This window comes from Rana temporaria, chromosome 12 (assembly GCF_905171775.1).
Source record: "Rana temporaria chromosome 12, aRanTem1.1, whole genome shotgun sequence".
Classification (NCBI taxonomy): Eukaryota; Metazoa; Chordata; class Amphibia; order Anura; family Ranidae; genus Rana; species Rana temporaria.
The window spans coordinates 16,287,187-16,310,796 of NC_053500.1; the positions used below are offsets into that span (position 1 = coordinate 16,287,187).

The window sequence follows — 23,610 nt, forward strand, 5'->3', positions numbered from 1 at the left end:
CAGCGTACACGCCCCTAGCGGCCAGCGTAAAAATGCAGTTACGATCCGACGGCGTAAGAGACTTACGCCGGTCGGATCCAACAGATATCTATGCGTAACTGATTCTAAGAATCAGGCGCATAGATACGACAGCACAACGCAGAGATACGACGGCGTATTTGGAGATACGCCGTCGTATCTCGGTTGTGAATCTGGGCCTAAGTATGCTAAAACATTTCTGATTCCCCGTCCTATTGGCTAGTAAGCCACTCTGATTGCTATTACAAGAGAGCCGACCACCGGCACTAAAAAAAAAACAATACTGGGGTGATGCCTGCAGTTGCAGTACAGACGCTGCCCCCCTAAAAAATGCCGCCCCAGGCAAATGCCTTGTTTGCCTCGTGGTAAATACGCCCCTGCCTGAAAGAGTGAATGGGCTGACAAAAGCCCAGGCGCCAGGATGCATTTTCTAGGCGCCTGGGATTAGTGGAGCCTTGCTCTAGAATACAGGGGGACGCATAAAGTGCCCATTCACACCTAGGCGTATATACGCCTGAAGCGCGACGCCGCAGCAGCCCCTGATACGCTGGAGGGGTGAGTTTACATTGTCGGCTATGGAGATGGTTCACATCTCCACGCCGAAACGCCTGAAGCCCAAAACAAGTCCCGGACCTTTTTTTCAGGCGGCTTTCGGCGTTCGGCCATAGCCGACAATGTTGATCACCCCTCCTGTGTATGTTACCGCGGCGTATTTTACCGCGTTTTGTCGCGGGACAAAACGCCGCAATTTGTCGCGGCAATTTGCGGTAAAATACTCTGCGTTGTAGTGTGAATGCAGATTTAGAGTAGCAGGCTGTAATACACGGAGCAGACCACTGATTACAGGGGAGCATAGGTGTGCGCTGCCTACTGTCTTAGGGTGTGCACCCCAAAGCTCAAACACACCCCACTGATCACTCACCATATTCATTCAGAAAGGGAAGGGGCCAGTAAATTACATATTTACCGGCCCCTTCCCCCACTCATTCTGAAACATCCCCACAGCAACAGCCGGTGGTAGAGGAGAGGAGGGAAGCCAGAAGCACTGTAGGGTGAAGGGAAGGAGCTAGGGCAGTAGGGGGGATTTGTGCTGCACAGGGTCATTAGGGTGTGCCTGGGCACACCTGGCACACCCTGTGCACACGACTATGCATAGTAGAACACTACTATAGGAGGGTGCTGAACCAGCTTATCCAAGACAACACAAGAAGGGGGCGCCCTCGTGTCCTCTGAGCTGATGACCTCAAACTGCTCCATAAAAGAATTTCATAACCCCGTCAGGATGTAACAAAGAGCAGCTGTCCATGGTTCTGAAATATCTTACAATGAAAGGGGATGTCCAACCACTTCTGCCATTTGTGACCTAGAGGAGAACGTGACGGACCCACCGCCTGGGATTTGTCTTATAATGTACGGTATTGGTCAAAAAACTCGCTCTTTGTAGGCGTTGATGTTTGTTAATTACATATGCAGCTGCTGCTGACTTATAATGCTTTTTATTGGTTGTTATTCATCCCATAAGCAGCAACATTTTTTAGTTGATTCCAAAAGTATAACTAAAGGCAAAACATTTTGGCCTAGATTCACGTACCCCGGCGTAAGTGTGGGCGGGCGTAGCGTATCGTGTTTACGCTACGCCGCCGCAACTTAGAGAGGCATGTGCTGTATTCACAAAGCACTTGCGTCCTAAGTTACGGCGGCGTAGCGTAAATGTGCCGGCGTAAGCGCGCCTAATTCAAATTGGGAAGAGGTGGGCGTGTTTCATGCAAATAAAGCATGACTCCAGGTAAATGACGTTTTGAACGTACGGCGCATGCGCCGTCCGGGGACGTATCCCAGTGCGCATGTGTCGGATAGAATGCCTAAGATACGTCGAACACTGCCTACGACGTGAACGTAACTTCCGCACAGCCCTATTCGCGTATGACTTACGCAAACGACGTAAAAAGATACGCTTGTTCCGACGTCCATACTTTGCATGGGCTACGCCACCTACAGACCTGCTTTATCTTTACGCCGGCGTATGTCTTACGTAAACGGCGTAACTAATTGCGACAGGCGTACGTACGTTCGTGAATCGGCGTATCTTGCTCATTTGCATATTCGACGCGGAGAACTACGGAAGCGCCAGCTAGCGGCCAGCGTAAATATGCACCCCAAGATACGACGGCGTAGGAGACTTAATTTAAACCAAATTTAAGCGTATCTGGTTTCCAGAATACGCTTAAATATACGACGGCGCAGATTCGGACTTACGACGGCGTATCTACTGATACGCCGACGTAAGTCTCTGAGAATCTGGCCCTTTATCTTGTTTTGGATATAGCGAAGAGAGGTTAGAACATCGTTTTTATTGCTTTCTGTGTCCCCGTTAAGAGAATTCGCCCTATCTGATTACCAGTGGCGGCTGGGGCTCCATTTTTTTTTTGGGGGGGGGGGACATACAAACGCTGCGCCATGCCAAAGTCATCTACATTGACCCAAATGAATAATGAAGAGAGGCATGTACATGGACATTGGGGCACATCAGAAAAGTGTCATTGTGTCACCCAGGACGTCCAATCAGGTTCCATCTAGTAGCAGGTTGGCGTGCTTGCGGCCTAAAGCCACGGTGACACCAGCCAGTGTGCTCGGGCGTGGAGACACTTTTTTTGGAAGACATAATAGGTCAAAAAATAACCGTCAGAAAGAATCAGCGGCAGATTGGCCGGTGTGAATCCAACAAATCAGGACGGCGGGAGGTACAAATTTTAGAGCTTTAAGGTCTCCATTGGACAGGTTGTGGCGGAAAGTGAGATTTGGGGCGCAAAGAAAGAACAGATAATTCCACTACAATGATGTCATTCATATATTTATATATATATATATATATATATATATATATATATATATATATATATATATATATATATATATATATATATCTATAGATATATATATATATACTGTAGATAGATAGAGATATATATATATATACTGTAGATAGATAGATATATATATATATATATATATATATATATATATATATATATACATACAGATATATCTATAGATATATATACAGTATAATAGCTGGATTCAGAGACGTTTACGCCGGCGTATCAGTAGATATACGCCGTCGTAACTCTGAATCTGCGCCGTCGTAAATTTAAGCGTATTCTGGAAACCAGATACGCTTAAATTAGGCTAAGATACGAGCGGCGTAAGTCTCCTACACCGTCGTATCTTAGGGTGCATATTTACGCTGGCCGCTAGGTGGCGCTTCCGTTGAGTTCGGCGTCGAATATGCAAATGAGCAAGATACGCTGATTCACTAACGTACCTGCGCCCGTCGCAACTAGTTACGGCGTTTACGTAAGAGATACGCTGGCGTAAAGATAAAGCTGCTCCCTAGGTGGCGCAGCCCATGCAAGGTATGGACGTCGGAACAGGCCTATCTTTTTACGTTGTTTGAGTAAGTCATACGCGAATTGGGCTGTGCGTAAGTTACGTCACGTCGTAGGCAGTGTTCAGCGTATCTTAGGCATTCTATCCGACGCATGCGCACTGGGATTCTTTCACGCGCCCTTCGTAAAAAACGTCAATCACGTCGGGTCACCAGTCATTAACATAAAACACGCCCCCCTGTTCCACATTTGAATTAGGCGCCCTTACGCCGGCCCCATTTACGCTACGCCGCCGTAACTTAGGAGGCAAGTGCTTTGTGAATACAGCACTCGCCTCTCTAACTTACGGCAGGCGTAGCGTATATGCCATACGCTACGCCTGCCTAACTTTGAGCCCCGCCTACGTGAATCTGGCTACATGTATTTTACACAAGACTTTCTACTGGGCAGTCATAATATGCTCAGGGTGTGCCAGGTGTGCCCGGGCACACCCTAATCACCCTGTGTGGCGCAGATTCCCCCTGTTTAAATCTCTGATATTTTATCAAAGCCCTCTCTAATGGGGCTCCTAAAAAAAATGTGTAAAAAAAATGAAACAAATTGTAAGAAATAAAAAAATAATAAAAAATGAAATAAATACAATTGTAAAAAATAAAAAAAATAATACAAAATGAAACAAATACAATTGTAAAAAAATAAATAATAATAAACAATTTAATAAATACAATTGTAAAAAAAATAATAAACAATTAAATAAAGCAAATAAAAACTACTGACACCAATGTCTGCCCTACTGACATACTGACACCATCAGTATATATATATATATATATATATATATATATATATTTTTTTATATTTATATATATATATATATATATACTCACAGACACATACACATATGTGTTTGAACTTTGAGATGAACACCCTGCTGCAATTGGCTATGCACACCTATGTGGATAGTATAGGCTTCTCTATGTGCTGACGTCATGGCGAATTAGCCTCTTCTATGCAGTGACGTCACAGATGCAAATGCAATAGACACAGCCCAGTCTTCTATGCTGTTTGATGACGAAATAGCTCCAGTAGACCCACAGAACCACCCTCTACTGTGCATTGAAATGATTTATACTTCATATACTTTATACTTTTAAATTGACGTCATAGATGCAGAAGACCTAGGTTGAGCCCCTGTGCGGTCCAGTGACGTCATAGATACATAGAAGGTACAGATCTATCCTCTAGGATTGCATGCACAGCCCCTGGACTGGACGTCATAGACGATCATATCTATGGATAATGATAATAATCGGTGTGGAGGAGAGTTCCCAGGAATGAGATGCTGATCCCTCCCTCTTATGTCATCCTCCTCCTGCTCCTCCTCCTCCTCCTCTGTCAGCCCGGTACCGCATTGCTGTGCTGCAGGGGTGACTGCATTGCGCCGGGGCCGTCAATAGGTGGACCCCCACCCGGAGAAATAAAACTGGCTGAACGAGAGCCGACAGCCCCTGCTATCTGATAGCTCAGCCACAGGTAAGAGCTGCCTTCCCCAAATCTGCCAGGGTCCCCTTTTCTATGCCTGCACCCCAAATCTACCAGGGTCCCCTTCCCTATGCCTGCACCCCAAATCTGCCAGGGTCCCCTTCCCTATGTCTGCACCCCAAATCTGCCAGGGTCCCCTTCCCTATGCCTGCACCCCAAATCTACCAGGGTCCCCTTCCCTATGCCTGCACCCCAAATCTGCCAGGGTTCCCTTCCCTATGTCTGCACCCCAAATCTGCCAGGGTCCCCTTCCCTATGCCTGCACCCCAAACCTGCCAGGGTCCCCTTCCCTATGTCTGCACCCCAAATCTGCCAGCGTCCCCTTCCCTATGCCTGCACCCCAAATCTGCCAGGGTCCCCTTCCCTATGCCTGCACCCCAAATCTGCCAGGGTCCCCTTTCCCCTGCCTGCACCCCAAATCTGCCAAGGTCCCCTTCCTACCTGCCTGCACCCCAAATCTGCCAGGGTCCTTTCCCTATGCCTGCACCCCAAATCTGCCAGGGTCCCCTTTCCCCTGCCTGCACCCCAAATCTCCCAGGGTCCCCTTCCCTATGCCTGCACCCCAAATCTGCCAGGGTCCTCTTCCTTCTGCCTGCACCCCAAATCTGCCAGGGTCCCCTTCCCTCTGCCTGCACCACAAATCTGCCAGGGTTCCCTTCCTCCATGTCTGCCCCAAATCTGCCACTGTCTCCTTCCTATCTGCCTGCATCCCAAATCTGCTAGGGTCCCCTTCCCTCTGCCTGCACCCAAAAACTGCCAGAGTTCCTTTCCTCCTGCCTGCACCCCAAATCTGCCAGGGCCCCCTTACTCCCTGCCTGCACTCCAGTGCCAAGATCCCCTTTCCCCTGCCTGCCCCAAAATGTGCCAGGGTCCCCTTTCCCCTGCCTGACCCCAGATCTGCCAGTGTCCCCTTCACCTTGTCTGCCCCCAAGTCTGGCAGATCCCCTTCAACCCTGCCTGCACTACAGTGCCAAGATCCCCTTCCCCCTGCCTGCCCCAAAATGTGCCAGGGTTCCCTTTCCCCTTCCTGTCCCCAGATCTGCCATTGCCCCCTTCTCCTTGTCTGCCCAAAGTCTGCCAGATCCCCTTCCCCCTGCTTGCCCCAAAATGTGCCAGGATCCCCTTTCCCCTGCCTGCCCCCAGATCTGCCAGGGTCCTGTCCTCAGATCTGCCATTGCCCCCTTCCCCTTGCCTGCCCCAAAATATACCAGGGTCATCTACCCTCTGCCATCCCCAAAATTTGCCACAGTCCCCTTTCCTCTGCCTGCTCCACAATGTGCCAGTGTCCTCTTCCCCCTGTCTGTTCCCCTTCCTTGCCCCAAAACGTGGCAGGGTCTTCTACGCTATGCTTGCATGCCCCAATGTGCCAGGGCCCCCTTTTTCATGCCTGCTCCTCTTGTGCCAGGATCTTCTTTCACTTTGCCTGCTCTCCTTGTGCCAGGGTTCCCTTCCCCCTGTCTGCACCCCTAATATGCCCCTGCCTGGCCCCCTGCTATGCCACAGTCCCTTTTCCCTTGCCTGTCCCCCTTGCCAGGGTTTCCTTCCCTATGTCTGCCTCTTCCATGTGCCCACATGCCTAATATTCCAGGGTCTCCTTCCTGCCCCCCCCCCCAGTGTGCCCCTATATCCCTGTCTGCACCTCTATGCCAGGGTTGTCTTCATTCTGCCTGATCCCCCTCCTCCCCTCCCTTTGCCCGCACCCTTTTTGTGCCAGGGTCTCCTTCCCTCTGCTTGTCCCCCATGACAAGGTCTTCTTCCCTCTACGTGCACCCCTTCAATGCCAAGGTCCCTTTCCCACTGTGCCAGGGTCCCCTTCCATCTGCTTGTCCCCCTTGACAAGGTCTCCTTCCCTCTGCCTGCACCCCTTTAATACCAAGGTCCCTTTCTAATTGTGCTAGGGTCTCCTTCTTTCTACGCACCCATGTGAACCAGGAACCCCTTTACTTTGCCCGCACCCCCATGTGCCAGGATCCATCTACCTGCACCCCCTCCTTGCATTACACCTCTTCTGTGAAAAGATGCCAGGAGCCTCATCCCTCTGTGCCATGCCCTCCGTACCTCTGCCCCCATCTGTGCAAACACAGATCTGTACCCCTCTGTGACCTGCACCCATCTGTGCCAGAATAACCTGTCCTCTGTCACTCCCTCTGAGGATCCCCTTCTCTCTACTTCTCCTCTATGCCCTGACCCTTTCCTTTGCTGGAACCCAATCTATACAATAATACAATTTCCTCTTCCTGCACCCTTTCTATGCTTGGCTGCCCTTACCTAGGATACTCTTACTTGTCAATACCCCCTTAATGCCAGTGTACTCTTACTTGTCAGTACCCCCTCTATGCCAGTATACTCTTACTTGTCAGTGCCCTCTCAATGCCAGTATACCCTTGATACTCTGCCCCCCGCCCCCCATACCATGCTGCCCCCCTTTCCTCTGCCAGTTTCTTCTGTCTCGTGCCCCCCTTTTAACCCTTTCAGTGGCAGATTTCCCTTCTATTTTAGGCACCTTTTGCCATGGACTGCCACCCCTTTCTCTACCAGGAACCCCCTTTCCTGTGCCTGCTCAATGCCACCCTATTCTTTCTTAGCTGGAAATGTCAACCCCCTATGCCCCCCCCCCATACCACCCACACACACACACATCCTCCCCAAGCATACCCTTCCAGACTCAGCTGCATACCCCACTGTAAGGCAAATCTTTACCCCCCTCCCTTTACTCATGCCATGCACCCCATCCTTTGCCACTGCTGCTCTTGTGTCAAGCACACTTTATCCCTCAATCTGTAAGGTCATGAAGCACCCCTTTTCCCTGACTCCACTCTGCACCCCAATTCCAGAAAATCCTTTCCCATCCTCTGCCATCCATCCCTTGTTCTTGATCTGTAGGTTCCTGACGGCATTATATAATTTCTGCAGGCCCCCCTCACTTTACCGCTTTGTTTGCGCCCCAAAACAGAGGGAGGGGCTGGTGAGATGGCTGGGGTTAATGGAGAGGGACATGGAGCTGCTGTGGACCTGCATTTGGGGTCGTGTGACCGCTGCTGTGTGCCAGCATAGGGACATTTCATCTGTGGCGTAGTGTAAAATCCATCAGGAGCCGATGGAAGGGAGGGGGGAGAGAGCAAGGAGTGCTGCCAGCTAGGCTTACACTGTGGCTGGATGAGAGTGTACACAGGACAGATGGGGAGATACAGGACAGACAGACATAGGACACAGGTATAGAAAGACAGACCGAGGACACAGGTATAGACAGACAGAGGGATACAGGACAGACAGACATAGGACACAGGTATAGAAAGACAGACCGAGGGGACACAGGTATAGACAGACAGAGGGATACAGGACAGACAGACATAGGACACAGGTATAGAAAGACAGACCGAGGACACAGGTATAGAAAGACAGACCGAGGACACAGGTATAGACAGACAGAGGGATGCAGGACAGACAGAGGGATACAGGACAAACAGACATAGGACACAAGTAGAGACAGACAGACCTAGGACACAGGTATAGAAATAGGGATACAGGTACAGACAGACAGACCTAGGACACAGGTATAGGCAAACAGAGGGATATAGGACAGACAGACAGACATAGGATACAGGTATAGACAGACAGAGGGATACAGGACAGACAGACATAGGACACAAGTATAGACAGACAGACCTAGGACACAGATATAGACAGACAGACCTAGGACACAGATATAGACAGACAGACCTAGGACACAGGTATAGACAGACAGACCTAGGACACAGGTATAGAAATAGGGATACAGGTACAGACAGACAGACCTAGGACACAGGTATAGACAGACAGAGGGGTATAGGACACAGGTTTAGACAGACAGACCTAGGACACAGGTATAGACAGACAGACCTAGGACACAGGTATAGACAAACAGAGGGATATAGGACACAGGTTTAGACAGACAGAGGTATAGACAGACAGACATAGGACACAGGTATAGAAAGACAGACCGAGGACACAGGTATAGACAGACAGAGGGATACAGGACAGACAGACATAGGACACAAGTAGAGACAGACAGACCTAGGACACAGATATAGACAGACAGAGGGGTATAGGACACAGGTTTAGACAGACAGACAGACCTAGGACACAGGTATAGACAGACAGAGGGGTATAGGACACAGGTTTAGACAGACAGACCTAGGACACAGGTATAGACAGACAGACCTAGGACACAGGTATAGACAAACAGAGGGATATAGGACACAGGTTTAGACAGACACAGGTATAGACAGACAGACATAGGACACAGGTATAGAAAGACAGACCGAGGACACAGGTATAGACAGACAGAGGGATACAGGACAGACAGACATAGGACACAAGTAGAGACAGACAGACCTAGGACACAGGTATAGAAATAGGGATACAGGTACAGACAGACAGACCTAGGACACAGGTATAGACAGACAGCGGGACAGACAGACCTTGGACACAGGTATAGACAGACAGCGGGACAGACAGACCTTGGACACAGGTATAGACAGACAGCGGGACAGACAGACCTTGGACACAGGTATAGACAGACAGAAGGATACAGGACAGACAGACCTGTGACACAGGTATAGACAGACAGAGGGACAGACAGACCTAGGACACATATATAGACAGACCTAGAACACGGGTATAGACAGACAGAGGGACAGACAGACCTGTGACACAGGTACAGACAGACATGGGATACAGGACAGACAGACCTAGGACACAGGTATAGACAGACAGAGGGACAGACAGACTTTGGACACAGGTACAGACAGACATGGGATACAGGACAGACAGACCTAGGACACAGGTATAGACAGACAGAGGGACAGACAGACCTAGGACACAGGTATAGACAGACATGGGATACAGGACAGACAGACCTAGGACACAGGTATAGACAGACAGAGGGACAGACAGACCATGGACACATATATAGACAGACCTAGGACACAGGTTTAGACAGACAGAGGGACAGACAAGCCTAGGACACACGTACAGACACACAGAGGGACAGACAGACCTAGGACACAGGTATAGACAGACAGAGGGACAGACAGACTTTGGACACAGGTACAGACACACAGAGGTACAGACAGATATGGGATACAGGACAGACAGACCTAGGACACAGGTAAATACTGACATGGGATACAGGACAGACAGACCTAGGATAAAGGTATAGACAGACAGAGGGACAGGGTAGACAAACAGACAAGGCATAGCAATTGGTGAAGAGCATATAGAGGCCAGGCACGGAGGCATGTAGTAGAGGACAGACAGACAGAGGACACACAGGAAAAGATATACAATGGACACACAGATATTAGGAGCTTAGTGGTATACTGGACAGACAGACAAAATCAAGGATAGACATAGCATTCAGTGAACAAACAGACAGAGGTCAGAGAGATAAAGAACAATACAATACAACGAAGGTTAGATTAACAGACACAGGAGAGACACTAGAAGAAAAAAGAAGGGGGGTACGATCCTCAAATTCACAAAGCTAATGCACTTTGACAAGGATACTTTGTTTCAAAAAGTGACAGTTATTTTCAGTGACAGTTCAATGAGGTTTAAAAATGACAGTCACATGGCTAAAATAAAGACACTTCTTATGTGAAATCTGTGTGAATTGAGTCTGTGGTGTTCTACTGGTCTGTAGCTGAGCAAGACCTATAGACATACACGGGGCAATATGTATATAGTAACCCTATATCTCCAGGACTTGGTACATCTGTTCTTTCATTGATAGAAGTGTGTTTTATGTGTATAATTGTAACTTTTCTGTATTAAACTTTGTATCTATTTGTCTATATTCTTTAAAGTACAAACATCACTTATCTGTCTGTCTGTCTATCTATCTATCTATCTATCTATCTATCTATCTATCTATCTATCTATCTATCTATCTATCTATCTATCTATCTATCTGTCTATATATCCTTTTCCCCCATAAAGTTTTCTATCTATCTATCTATCTATCTATCTATCTATCTATCTATCTATCTATCTATCTATCTATCTATCTATCTATCTATCTATCTATCTATCTATCTGTCTATATATCCTTTTCCCCCATAAAGTTTTCTATCTATCTATCTATCTATCTATCTATCTATCTATCTATCTATCTATCTATCTATCTATCTGTCTGTCTGTCTGTCTGTCTGTCTGTCTGTCTGTCTGTCTATCTATCTGTCTATATATCTTTTTCCCCCATAAAGTTTTCTATCTATCTATCTATCTATCTATCTATCTATCTATCTATCTATCTATCTATCTGTCTGTCTGTCTGTCTGTCTGTCTGTCTGTCTGTCTGTCTGTCTGTCTGTCTATCCGTCTGTCTATCTATCTGTCTATCTATCTATCTATCTATCTATCTATCTATCTATCTATCTATCTATCTATCTATCTATCTATCTATCTATATATCTTTTTTCCCCATAAAGTTTTCTATCTATCTATCTATCTATCTATCTATCTATCTATCTATCTATCTATCTATCTATCTATCTATCTATCTATCTATCTATCTATCTATCTATCTTTTTTCCCCCATAAAGTTTTCTATCTATCTATCTATCTATCTGTCTGTCTGTCTGTCTATCTATCTATCTATCTATCTATCTATCTATCTATCTATCTATCTATCTATCTATCTATCTGTCTGTCTGTCTGTCTGTCTGTCTGTCTGTCTGTCTATCCGTCTGTCTATCTATCTGTCTGTCTATCTATCTATCTATCTATCTATCTATCTATCTATCTATCTATCTATCTATCTATCTATCTATCTATCTATCTATCTATCTATCTATATGTCTATCTATCTATCTATTTATCTATCTGTCTGTATATCTATCTATCTATCTATCTTTTTTCCCCCCATAAAGTTTTCTATCTATCTATCTATCTATCTATCTATCTATCTATCTATCTATCTATCTATCTTTTTCCCCCCATAAAGTTATATCTATCTTCTATCATTAAATATCTATAGGCCTTATTCATAAACTTTCCTCGACTTTTCTCTCCTTTCCTTTCCTTTATTTCCATTTCCTCTCCTTTCTTTTCCTTTTCTCTACTTTTCTTATCCTTCCCTTCCCTTCTCTTGCCACCTCTCTCTCTATCGTTTAGTCTATTATGTAGTATTACCAAGTAGCAAGAACAGCCTGCATATGTAATAGAGAAAATATGCTGTTCCATATCCTCCCTTCTTTCCCTTCCTTTCCTTTCCCTTCCTTTCCTTTCATTTCCTTCCCTTTCCCCTTCTTTCCTTCCCTTTCCCCTTCTTTCCTCTCCTTTCCTTTCCTCGCCTCTCCTTTCCCCTTCTTTCCTTTCATTTCCTTTCCTCGCCTCTCCTTTCCTTTCCTTCCCTTCTCTTCCCACCTCTCTCTCTATTTTAGTCTATTATGTAATATTAACAAGTAGGAAGCACAACCTGCATATGTAATAGAGAAAATATTCTGTCCATATCTTCTTCTTTTCTTTCTCTACCTCCTCTCTCTCTTCTTTTTGTCTATTGTCTAGCATTACCAAGTGGGAAGCAAAACCTGCATCTATCTATCTATCTATCTATCTATCTATCTATCTATCTATCTATCTATCTATCTATCTATCTATCTATCTATCTATCTATCTATCTATCTATTTTTATTATTATTATTATTATACAGGATTTATATAGTGCCAACAGTTTACGCGGCTTTTAACAATATAAAAGGGAGACAATACGGTTATAATACAATAAAACACAAGGGGCCAGATTCAGAAAGATCAGCGGATCTTTCTGCTGGCGTAACGTATCTCATTTACGTTACGCCGCCGCAAGTTTTTCAGGCAAGTGCTTTATCCACAAAGCACTTGCCTGTAAAGTTGCAGCGGCGTAGCGTAAATCACCCGGCGGTATTCAAATTCGGCGGGTAGGGGGCGCGTATCATTTAAATGATGCGCGTCCCCGCGCCGAACGAACTGCGAATGCGCCATCCGTAAAATATCCCAGTGTGCATTGCTCCAAATGACGTCGAAACGTAATTGACGTCCAGCCCCATTCACGGACGAGTTACGCAAACGATGTAAAATTTTCAAATTGCGACGCGGGAACGACGGCCATACTTAAAATTGGATACGCCACCTAGGGGGCAGCTTTATCTTTACGCCGGCGTATCTTTACTGCGACGGGCAAGCGTACGTTCGTGAATCGGCGTATCTACTAATTTGCATATTCTACGCCAAACTCAATGGAAGCGCCACCTAGCGGCCAGCGTAAATATTGCACCCTAAGCTACGACGGCGCAGGCCGTCGTATCTTAGGCAGGTTTAAGTGTATCTCAGTTTGAGAATACACTTAAACATGCGACGGGCTTAGATTCCGAGTTACGTCGGAGTATCTACTGATACGCCGGCGTAACTCTTTGTGAATCTGGCCCAAGAGGTTTAAGAGGGCCCTTGCTCAGAAGAGCTTACAATCTAATAGGGTGGGGCAGGTGGTACAAATGGTTGTAATCGCTCGGTTTTAGAGAGATTTCGTTTAACCACTTAAGACCCGGACCATTATGCAGGTAAAGGACTTGGCCCCTTTTTGCGGTTCGGCACTGCGTCGCTTTAACTGACAATTGCGCAGTCGTGGCTCCCAAACAAAATTGGCGTCCTTTTTTTCCCACAAATAGAGCTTTCTTTTGGTGGTATTTGATCACCTCTGCGGTTTTTATTTTTTGCGCTATAAACAAAAAAGAAATTTTTTGAAAAAAAATGCAATATTTTTTACTGTTTTCTATAATAAATATCCCCCAAAAAGATATAAAAAATCATTTTTTTCCCTCAGTTTAGGCCGATACGTTTTCTTCTACCTATTATTGGTAAAAAAAATCGCAATAAGCGTTTAACGATTGGTTTGCGCAAAATCTATAGCGTTTACAAAATAGGGGATAGTTTTATGGCATTTTTATTAATATATATTTTTTTACTACTAATGGCGGCGATCAGCGATTTTTTTCATGACTGCGACATTATGGCGGACACTTCGGACAATTTTGACACATTTTTGGGGACAATTGTCATTTTCACAGCGAAAAGTGCTATAAAAATGCACTGCGATTACTGTGAAAATGACAATTGCAGTTTAGGAGTTAACCACTAGGGGGCGCTGTAGGGGTTAAGTGTGACCTCATATGTGTTTCTAACTGTAGGGGGGCGGGGCTGGATGTGTGACGTCAGTGATCGTCTTTCCCTATATCAGGGAACACACGATCACTGACACTGGCACAATGAAGAACGGGGAAGGTGTGTTTACACTCACCTCTCCCCGTTCTTCAGCTCCTGTGACCGATCGCAGGACACCGGTGGTGATCGGGTCCCGCGGTCACGGAGCTTCGGACCGTGTTGCCAGCGGTGCGCGCGACCCGCGGCTGGGCACTTAAAGGGGACGTACCCTTACGTGATTGTGCCCAGCCGTGCCATTCTGCCGACGTATATCGGCGTTAGGCGGTCCTTAAGTGGTTAAGGAAGTGGTGCAATATCCACACTGATATATCAGTTAGTAATGCGAGAGGAGACTGAAGGAGTGAGGTGAGGAGTAGACAGATAGATTTGGGTGCCATCGGCGTATAAGCAGGCCCGGATTTCCTACAAGGCCACTGAGGCCAGGCCTTGGGGTGGCAGGGCGCCAAGGGGCGGCAGTGGCATGGAGTCCCCCCGACGCCCGAAACATACAGTTAAGGGCGGTAAGTTATGGGGGAATCCGCTCGCTCGTTAACAAGTGATTGCGGCGATGTCGCCAAAATCACTTGTAAAATGTGTGCTCACGTCCGTTCTCCCCTCTCCCCCCACCCCACCTCTCTCTGCTGGCTCTGTCTTCAGGACTCCGTCCTCCCCCCGGCCACCGAGTCTGTCTCCTGTACCTGCTGCCAATGTACACAGTGAGAGGGGAGAGCTATGCTCTTTCCATCTCAGCTGTGACAGGAGTTCTAGCACAGTGCTAGGACTCCTGTTTTGGAGGTGACAGGGTCAATAAAGAGAACATGTCACCTCCAATTGCTATCACACAGGGAATTGTTTTCTCCTGTGTGATAGCAAAAAAGTTAAGTGAAAAAAATTGATAAAAAATAAATAAATAATAAGAAATAATAATTAAATTAATAAAATAAAAATGTAAATAATAAGAAAAATAATAAGGAAAATAATAAGAAAATTATACAAAAATGTAAAAAAAAGTAAGCGACAAGCTACAAAAATAAAAGTAAAAAAATAAAAATAAAATTGAACTAACCGTGCCGCCCATTCTCCGTTGATTGGGGGGGGGGGGTGGGTTCGGTTGGCAGGGAGGGGGTGCATTGTGGAACCTGGCCTTGGGGCGGCAGGGAGAGCAAATCCGGCCCTGCGTATAAGTGGTATTGGAAGCCGTGGGCGGTTAGCAAGTGACCAAGGGAGGAGGTCTAGATAGAGAAAAGAAGGGATCCAAGAACAGAGCCTTGGGGGACTGCCACCGAAAGGGGCAAAGGAGAGGAGGAGACAGAGTTGTAGGTAACACTGAAGGAGCGCTATGATAGGTGGGAGGAGAACTAGGACAGAGCAGAATCTTGGAGGCCAAGGGAATGGAGAAGAAGTGGGTCAATGGTATGAAAGTCCGCAGAGGGGTCAAGTAGTAGTATGGGGTAGTGGCCTTTGGTTTTAGCAGTTAGTAAATCGTTAGTTAGTTTTAGTAAGGCAGTTTCCGTGGAGTGCTGAGAGCGAAATCCAGACTGTAAGGGGTCAAAAAGGTGATTTTCACCGAGGTAGGAGATAAGACGGTTGTAGACTAAGGGCTAGATTCAGAAAGAATTTACGTTGGCGTATCTATTGATATGCCGCGTAAATTCAAAGCTGCGCCGGCGTTTCTTCTTTCTGTATTCAGAAAGCAAGATACGCCGAAATTAGGCTAAGATCCGACTGGCGTAAGTCTCTTACGCCGTCGTATCTTAGGGTGCATATTTACGCTGGGCGATAGGTGGCGCTTCCGTCGATTTCAGCGTAGAATATGCAAATGAGCTGGATACGCCGATTCAGAAACGTACGTGCGCCCGGCAGATTTTTTTACGTCGCTTGCGTCAGGCTTTTTCCGGTGTAACGTTACTCATGCTATATGAGGCGTATCCTATGTTAAGTATGGACGTCGTTCCCGCGTCGAATTTTCGCGAATAGGGCTTTGCATAAATTACGTTCACGTCGAAAGCATTGACTATTTGCGACGTGATTGGGAGCATGCGCACTGGGATACGTTCACGGCCGGCGCATGCGCCGTTCGTGAGAAACGTCATTTACGTGGGGTCATGTTTTATTTACATAAAACACGCCCACCTCTTGACAATTTGAATTTGGCGCGCTTACGCCGGCAGATTTACGATACGCCGCCGCAACTTACGGAGCAAGTGCTTTGTGAATACTGCACTTGCCTCTCTAAATTGCGGCGGCGTAGCGTAAATAACATACGCTACGCCCGCACAAACTTACGTCCCCCTACCTGAATCTAGCCCTAAGCGTTCTAGAAGTTGAGAGGTGAATGGAAGCAATGAGATGGGTCGTAAGTTGTTCAGGTTGGTGGGGACCAGTGAGGGCTTTATAAGTATGGGAGTGATCTGCACATGTTTTAGAGGGGAGGGGAAGGTACCACTAGAGAGGGAGAGATTGGAGATGTGAGTGAGGGAGCATAGGATACAAGAAGAGGGTGACCGTAATACAGTGGAACCTCGGATTACGAGCATAATCCGTTCCAGAAGAATTCCCGTAATCCAAAGTACTTGCATATCAAAGCGAGTTTCCCCATTGAAGTCAATGGAAACTAAAATAATTTGTTCCGCATTGACTTCAATTGCAATTGTGATGGGCATCTCACTGACCAATAAGGAAGCTCAGAATGTGTGAATGAGCATATCCTACCTTGACTTGCACAAGAAAAGTCAACATTTGCATAATACAACTGCTTCCCGTGTGTTTTTTATTGTATCTGACTATTTTTGTTCATCGTATGGTCATCCTGAAATGCTCAGGTTGGTGCCAGATAGTTGATCTCCTTACCCATGTATTGTATGTTGGTGTCTTTAATAGAGGTAGACCGATATGGGTTTTTCTCTGGCCGATACCGATGCCGATATTTAGAAATCACGGCGGCCGATAGCCGATTTATGATGCCGATATGTTAAGCCGATTTTTCAGGCGCTTTTGGGCTAAACAGTAAAGTTAGCCCATATTTATTTTTTTTCAACCAAAAGTTTTCATTACCTGTTTTTGTGTAATATATATATATATATATATATATATATATATATATATATATATATATATATATATATAATGTAATACACAAAAACAGGTAATGAAAACTTTTGGTCGAAAAAATAAATAAATATGGGCTAACTTTACTGTTTATATTTTTATTTTTTTATTTGTTAAAGTATATTTTTTCCCCAAAAAATGTGTTTGAAAGACCGCTGCGCAAATACCGTGTAACATTAAATATTGCAGCAATCGCTATTTTATTTCCTAGGGTCTCTGCTAAAAAAAATATATAATGTTTGGGGGTTCCAAGTAATTTTCTAGCAGAAAATACAGGATTTTTACTTGTAAGCAACAAATGTAAAAAAAGATTTAGCCTTAAAATGGTTAAACTGAGAACTCTCCTACACGGAGTTCAGTTCATTGATAAGTAGCAACATTGTATATCTTTTCTAAAACTTGGCAGGCTGCCCAGGAGAGAGAGAGAGAGAGAGAAGTCTTCTACGGGAAGCACTTGCATTGACTTGTATTGCAGAAGCTTTTTGCAAGTCGCGGCGCTGAACTTATCAATCGGCTTTTTTAAAGCACAAATCGGCCGATGCCGATTAATTTAAAAACGCCAAATATCGGCCGATATATCGGCCAACCGATATATCGGTCGACCTCTAGTCTTTAATGGTCATTGGATGCTAAAGTCGCTTCTCCAGAGACCATTATCCAGAGGCGGCTCAAGGCTTTGTGAGGCCTTGGGCAAAACTTGACATGGGGCCTCACTCCCGCCCATGATGGGAAAAGAGCCTCTTCCCCACAACCCTGGCCGGTGGTTGTGGGGATCTGAGGGCAGGGGGCTCTGCCCGCAGATCAAGACGGCCCCCAGATCCAGCTAACTAAGGGGTGGGGGCCACCCAGTGATGCCACCTGGTGAACCCGCCCCCTTGTGACGTCATTGACTGAGGGCATGCTGGGTCATTGACGTCACAAGGGGTGGTGTCACCGATATTCACTGGTTGTTAGGGATGCTGGCGGCCCCGCTTCTGAGTCCGGGCTTTTAACGCTGCCTGAGCACAGCAGCGTTAAGGTCCCCTGTCCCTCAAATCTGGAGTAATGCATTTAGGTGGCCACTGTGAGTGCGAGGCCTTAGGCGACCGCCTAATTTGCCTAATTAAAGAGCCGCCTCTGCCATTATCCAATCGGAGGCAGCCATCTTGAACCAGCATGGCGCCTGTATGGTCTTTGGAGATAGTACTGAGACTTGAGCCACAATGATGGTTGCTTCAGCCTACACCCGGGTCTCCAAACTTTTCAGTACGAGGGCCACATTCTATATTCTGCAAATATTCATGGGCCAAAAAAAAAATCCTCACCGGTGTCCTTGAAAGTGGCCTAGTTTGGCCATAGTTTGGAGACCGTTGGTCTACACAACGACGTTCTCAGGAGATCAGAAGATGTAAAAGAGAGTACAATACCCAATTTTTTTCAATTGTCCCCAGTTTTTGGATCCTTAAAGGGGTGTGGCTTATAAAACACAGCTTTGGTTTTAGCCCAGCCCCCCCCCCAAGGCTGGACAATTTGGTTGGGGGTTATGGATGATTGTGATGTAGAAGGTAACTGAGTTTGCTTGTTCTCCAGATTCCCTCATCTGCTGCACAGCAACACCCCCCAGGAAGATGGGGAAAGAGAAGATCCACATTAACATCGTGGTCATCGGCCACGTCGACTCCGGCAAATCCACCACCACCGGCCACCTGATCTACAAATGTGGAGGCATCGACAAGAGGACGATAGAGAAATTCGAGAAGGAGGCCGCTGAGGTGAGGGCAAGGGAAGGGAGACAAGTTGTTGGGCCCTGATTAGGGGCGGACTGACCATTGCCCGAGGGCCCCATGTCACTAGGGGGCCCCATCAGGGTTGCCAGACTCAGTAAAACCAGGGACAGATGCAAAAATCTATGTTTTTTTTACATCTGTCCCTGATATGTCTGAAACCAACATGCTTCTGATGTGAAAATCCCGAGATTTTAGCTGCAATGCCTCCTGGCGTGGTGGCCATCTGTAAGGCCAGGGGCCCCATAATCTTCTATTGCACGGGGGCCCCATGAGTTGTCAGTCCACCCCTGGCCCTGATTCATCAAGCTATAGAAGCCCTTATAGCATCCTAAAGTGTGCTTAACCCACACCTCCCAACATATTGAGATGGGAATGAGGGACACCTACTAACAAACGTATGTAGGCATAGGACACGCCCCCTGCCACACCCACTTAAAGGAGAATTAACCAAAAAAAAGGTTAATTAAATCCAGAAGAGCTTTTTATACCCCTACTATTCCTTTATATTGGCTTTTAACCGCTTAAGGACCGCCTCCTGCATATTTACGTCGGCAGAATGGCACGGCTGGGCACATGTACGTACAGGTACGTCCTCTGCTAGTGTCCAGCCGTGGGTCGCGCGGAGCTCCGTGACCGTGACCGCGGAACCGATCGCCGCTGGAGTCCCGCGATCGGTCCCCGGAGCTGAAGAACGGGGAGAGCTGTAAACACAGCTTCCCCGTCCTTCACTGTGGCGGCGGCGGCATCGATCGTGTCATCCCTTTTATAGGGATACACAACCGATGACGTCACACCTACAGCCACACCCCCCTACAATTAGAAACACATATTAGGTCATACATAACCCCATTAGCGCCCCCTAGTGGTTAACTCCCAAACTGCAATTGTCATTTTCACAATAAACAATGCATTTTTATAGCATTTTTTGCTGTGAAAATGACAATGGTCCCAAAAATGTGTCAAAATTGTCCGAAGTGTCCGCCATAATGTCGCAGTCACGAAAAAAAAATCGTTGATCGCCGCCGTTAGTAGTAAAAAAAAAAAAATAATAATAAAAATGCAATAAAACTATCCCCTATTTTGTAAACGCTATAAATTTTGCGCAAACTAATCGATAAACGCTTATTGCGATTTTTTTTTTACCAAAAATAGGTAGAAGAATACGTATCGGCCTAAACTGAGGAAAAAATATTTTTTTATATGTTTTTGGGGGATATTTATTATAGCAAAAAGTAAAAAATATTGAATTTTTTTCAAAATTGTCGCTCTATTTTTGTTTATAGCGCAAAAAATAAAAAACGCAGATGAGAACGCGCAATTGTCAGTTAAAGCGACGCAGTGCCGAATCGCAAAAAGGGGCAAAGTCCTTTAGCTGCATTTTGGTCCGGGTCTTAAGTGGTTAAGCCAAAGACCAGAGCACTTTTTGCGATTCGGCACTGCGTCGCTTTAACTGACAATTGCGCGGTCGTGCAACGTGGTACCCAAACAAAATTGGCGTCCTTTTTTCCCACAAATAGAGCTTTATTTTGGTGGTATTTGATCACCTCTGCGGTTTTTATTTTTTGCGCTATAAACAAAAATAGGGCGACAATTTAGAAAAAAAAAACAATATTTTTAACTTTTTGCTGTAATAAATATCCCCCAAAATATATATAAAAAAAAGTTTTTTTCCTCAGTTTAGGCCGATACGTATTCTTCTACCTATTTTTGATAAAAAAAAAAACGCAATAAGCGTTTATTGGTTGGTTTGCGCAAAAGTTATAACGTCTACCAAATAGGGGACAGTTTTATGGCATTATTATTACAGTAATATTTTTTTTTTTTTACTAGTAATGGCGGCGATCTGCGATTTTTATCGTGACTGCGACTTTTTGGCGGACACATCGGACACTTTTGACGCCATTTTGGGACCGTTGTCATTTATACAGCGATCAGTGCTATAAAAATGCACCGATTACTGTAAAAATTACCCTGGCAGTGAAGGTGTTAACCACTAGGGGGCGCTGAAGGGGTTTAGTGTTTCCTAGGGAGTGATTCTAACTGTGGGGGGGGCGTGGCTATGTGTGACACGTCACTGATCAACGCTTCCGATTACAGGGAGCTGTGTCCTGTCACTAGGAAGACTGGGGAAATGCCTTGCTTACATCAGCACTTCCCCGTTCTTCCTCACTGTGAGACGATCGTGGGTATGTCCACCGGACATCGAGCCCCCGGGAACCGCAGTCGGAGTCACGGAGCACAAATCACGGCAAAAAAAATTACGATTTTTTACATGTAAACACAGGGTCTGCAGTTGAGTCATCTGTACACAACAATAGGGCAGAGCTGGGCAGCATTAGTAGCAGCACTTCACACTGAGATATCAGGACACAGCACAGGACTAAAACTTCAAGAGACACGGGAATTTAAACTGGGATAGTTGGCAAGTATGAAGCAGCTGCTTTGGGCCCCACAACAATGACAGGGCCCAGGTCAGCTTCCCCTTTTGCCCTGCCTTAAAGACAGCCCTGACAAGGAGGGAGCTGTCTTTATTACAGGAAGTAAAGTCTCAAAAAATTGTATAATATATGATTCAGCTGTCAGCCACAAAACTAGACCTCACAGTCACCTTTCATTCCAATTCGTTTCCAGAATGTGATATTGTGCCCCTGTTTTTTGCTACACCCTAGACAGCCGGCTCCGTAGCCTTACCCTTCTGGTTATAAGGACCCTTTGCTATAAGGCTGATCCTAATAACCGTAGGATGTCATATATTATTAAGGTTAAATCAGGATGGTGTACGGCAGCCATTCGCCGGCCTCCTATCTTGAGGACTGCACTCAGCGGAGGGCCCAGGAGAGGCCCGAGATGCAGATGGCGGCGACAGCTCACATGAGAGCGTTGTGTTCTAGAGATACCCACGCCGGCCGCAGTGATCAACAGCAGCAGCTGGGCGCAGGAGGGTGCGGAGAGAGAGCTGCCGCTTGCCAGGTTTAATTATAGTAGCTGAGCTGGAAGGCTCCATTTGCTGTGTGCGTTGCAGAGGGCACACTGTCCTATCAGCTCCGCACAGCTAGGAAATGGGAGACTGCGCCGGTGGGGATCGGTGACCTTAACCCCTTCGCCGGCGCAGGCGATTGGCTCATTCAGGGCCCCAATCACACTGCATCCTCTGTATGTGATACAATGAACTATCGCCTGCTGGAGATCATAAAGGGAGCGTTTCTAGATACAAGTAATAGAGTAATAAAATTGTAAATAATATTGATAAACAATACATAAAAAAAAACAATAGTAATGAATAATAATAATAAATAATTATGTAAACCCAATCACTCATCCCAAGTAATAAATAATAATAATAATAATAATAAATAATGTATCAGGTGCAAACACCCCGCTCTGTTATTTATAAAAAATAAATAAAAATACCATAAAAAATAAAATAATAAAAACCGAGAAAAAGCAGCTATCATTCCACAGTCCAATAATCTATGTAAGCCCAATCACTTATCCTAAATTAATAATATTAATAATAATAATACATAATAATATTACTGTAGTAATAATAATAATAATAATAATAATAATAATAAATAATCTATGTAAGCCCAATCACTTATCCTAAATTAATAATATTAATAATAATAATAATAAATAATAATATTACTGTTGTAATAATAATAATAATAATAATAATAAATAATCTATGTAAGCCCAATCACTTATCCTAAATAACTAATAATAATAATAATAATAATAATAATAATAAATAATCCATGCAAGACCAATCACTCTTCACATTCACTCATCCAAATAACTCATCCCAAGTAATAAATAATAATTAAAAAAAAATAATATATCAGGTGCAAACACCCCGCTCTGTTATTTATAATAACCTACCATAAAAAAATCAAATAATAAAAAATAATAATAATAATAATAATAAATAATAATTAAAAAAAAATATATCAGGTGCAAACACCCCGCTCTGTTATTTATAAAAAATAAATAAAAATACCATAAAAAATAAAATAATAAAAACCGTGAAAAAGCAGCTATCATTCCACAGTCCAATAATCTATGTAAGCCCAATCACTTATCCTAAATGAATAATAATAATAAATAATAAAATGAATAATATTATTATTATTATTATTATTATTATTATTATTATTATTATTAATAATAATAATAATAATAATTAATCTATCTAAGCCCAATCACTTATCCTAAATTAATAATAATAATAATAATAATAATAATAATAAATAATAATATTATTAATATTATTAATAATAATAATAATAATAATAATAATAATAATAATAATAAATAATCTATGTAAGCCCAATCACTTATCCTAAAGAAAAATTAATAATAATAATAATAATAATAAATAATCCATGTAAGACTCTCCACATTCACTCATCCAAATAACTCATCCCAAGTAATAAATAATAATTAAAAAAAATAATATATCAGGTGCAAACACCCCGCTCTGTTATTTATAAAAAAATAACCTACAATAAAGAATAAAAAATCAAATAATAAAAAACGTGAAAGAACAGCTATCATTTCACAGTCCAATA

General features: G+C 44.6%; 1 protein-coding gene across 1 annotated transcript in view; it reads left to right on the plus strand.

Moving 5' to 3' along the window:
- Nucleotides 1-4,788: 4,788 nt before the first annotated feature.
- EEF1A2 (eukaryotic translation elongation factor 1 alpha 2) overlaps nucleotides 4,789-23,610 on the plus strand; it is a 36,726-nt gene continuing 17,904 nt past the window's right edge. Inside the window, exons 1-2 of the mRNA XM_040331835.1 lie at nucleotides 4,789-4,937; nucleotides 18,843-19,024. Coding sequence (XP_040187769.1) covers nucleotides 18,881-19,024 — 144 coding nt within the window. The 5' untranslated portion in view covers nucleotides 4,789-4,937; nucleotides 18,843-18,880. The remainder of the gene's footprint in view (nucleotides 4,938-18,842; nucleotides 19,025-23,610) is intronic.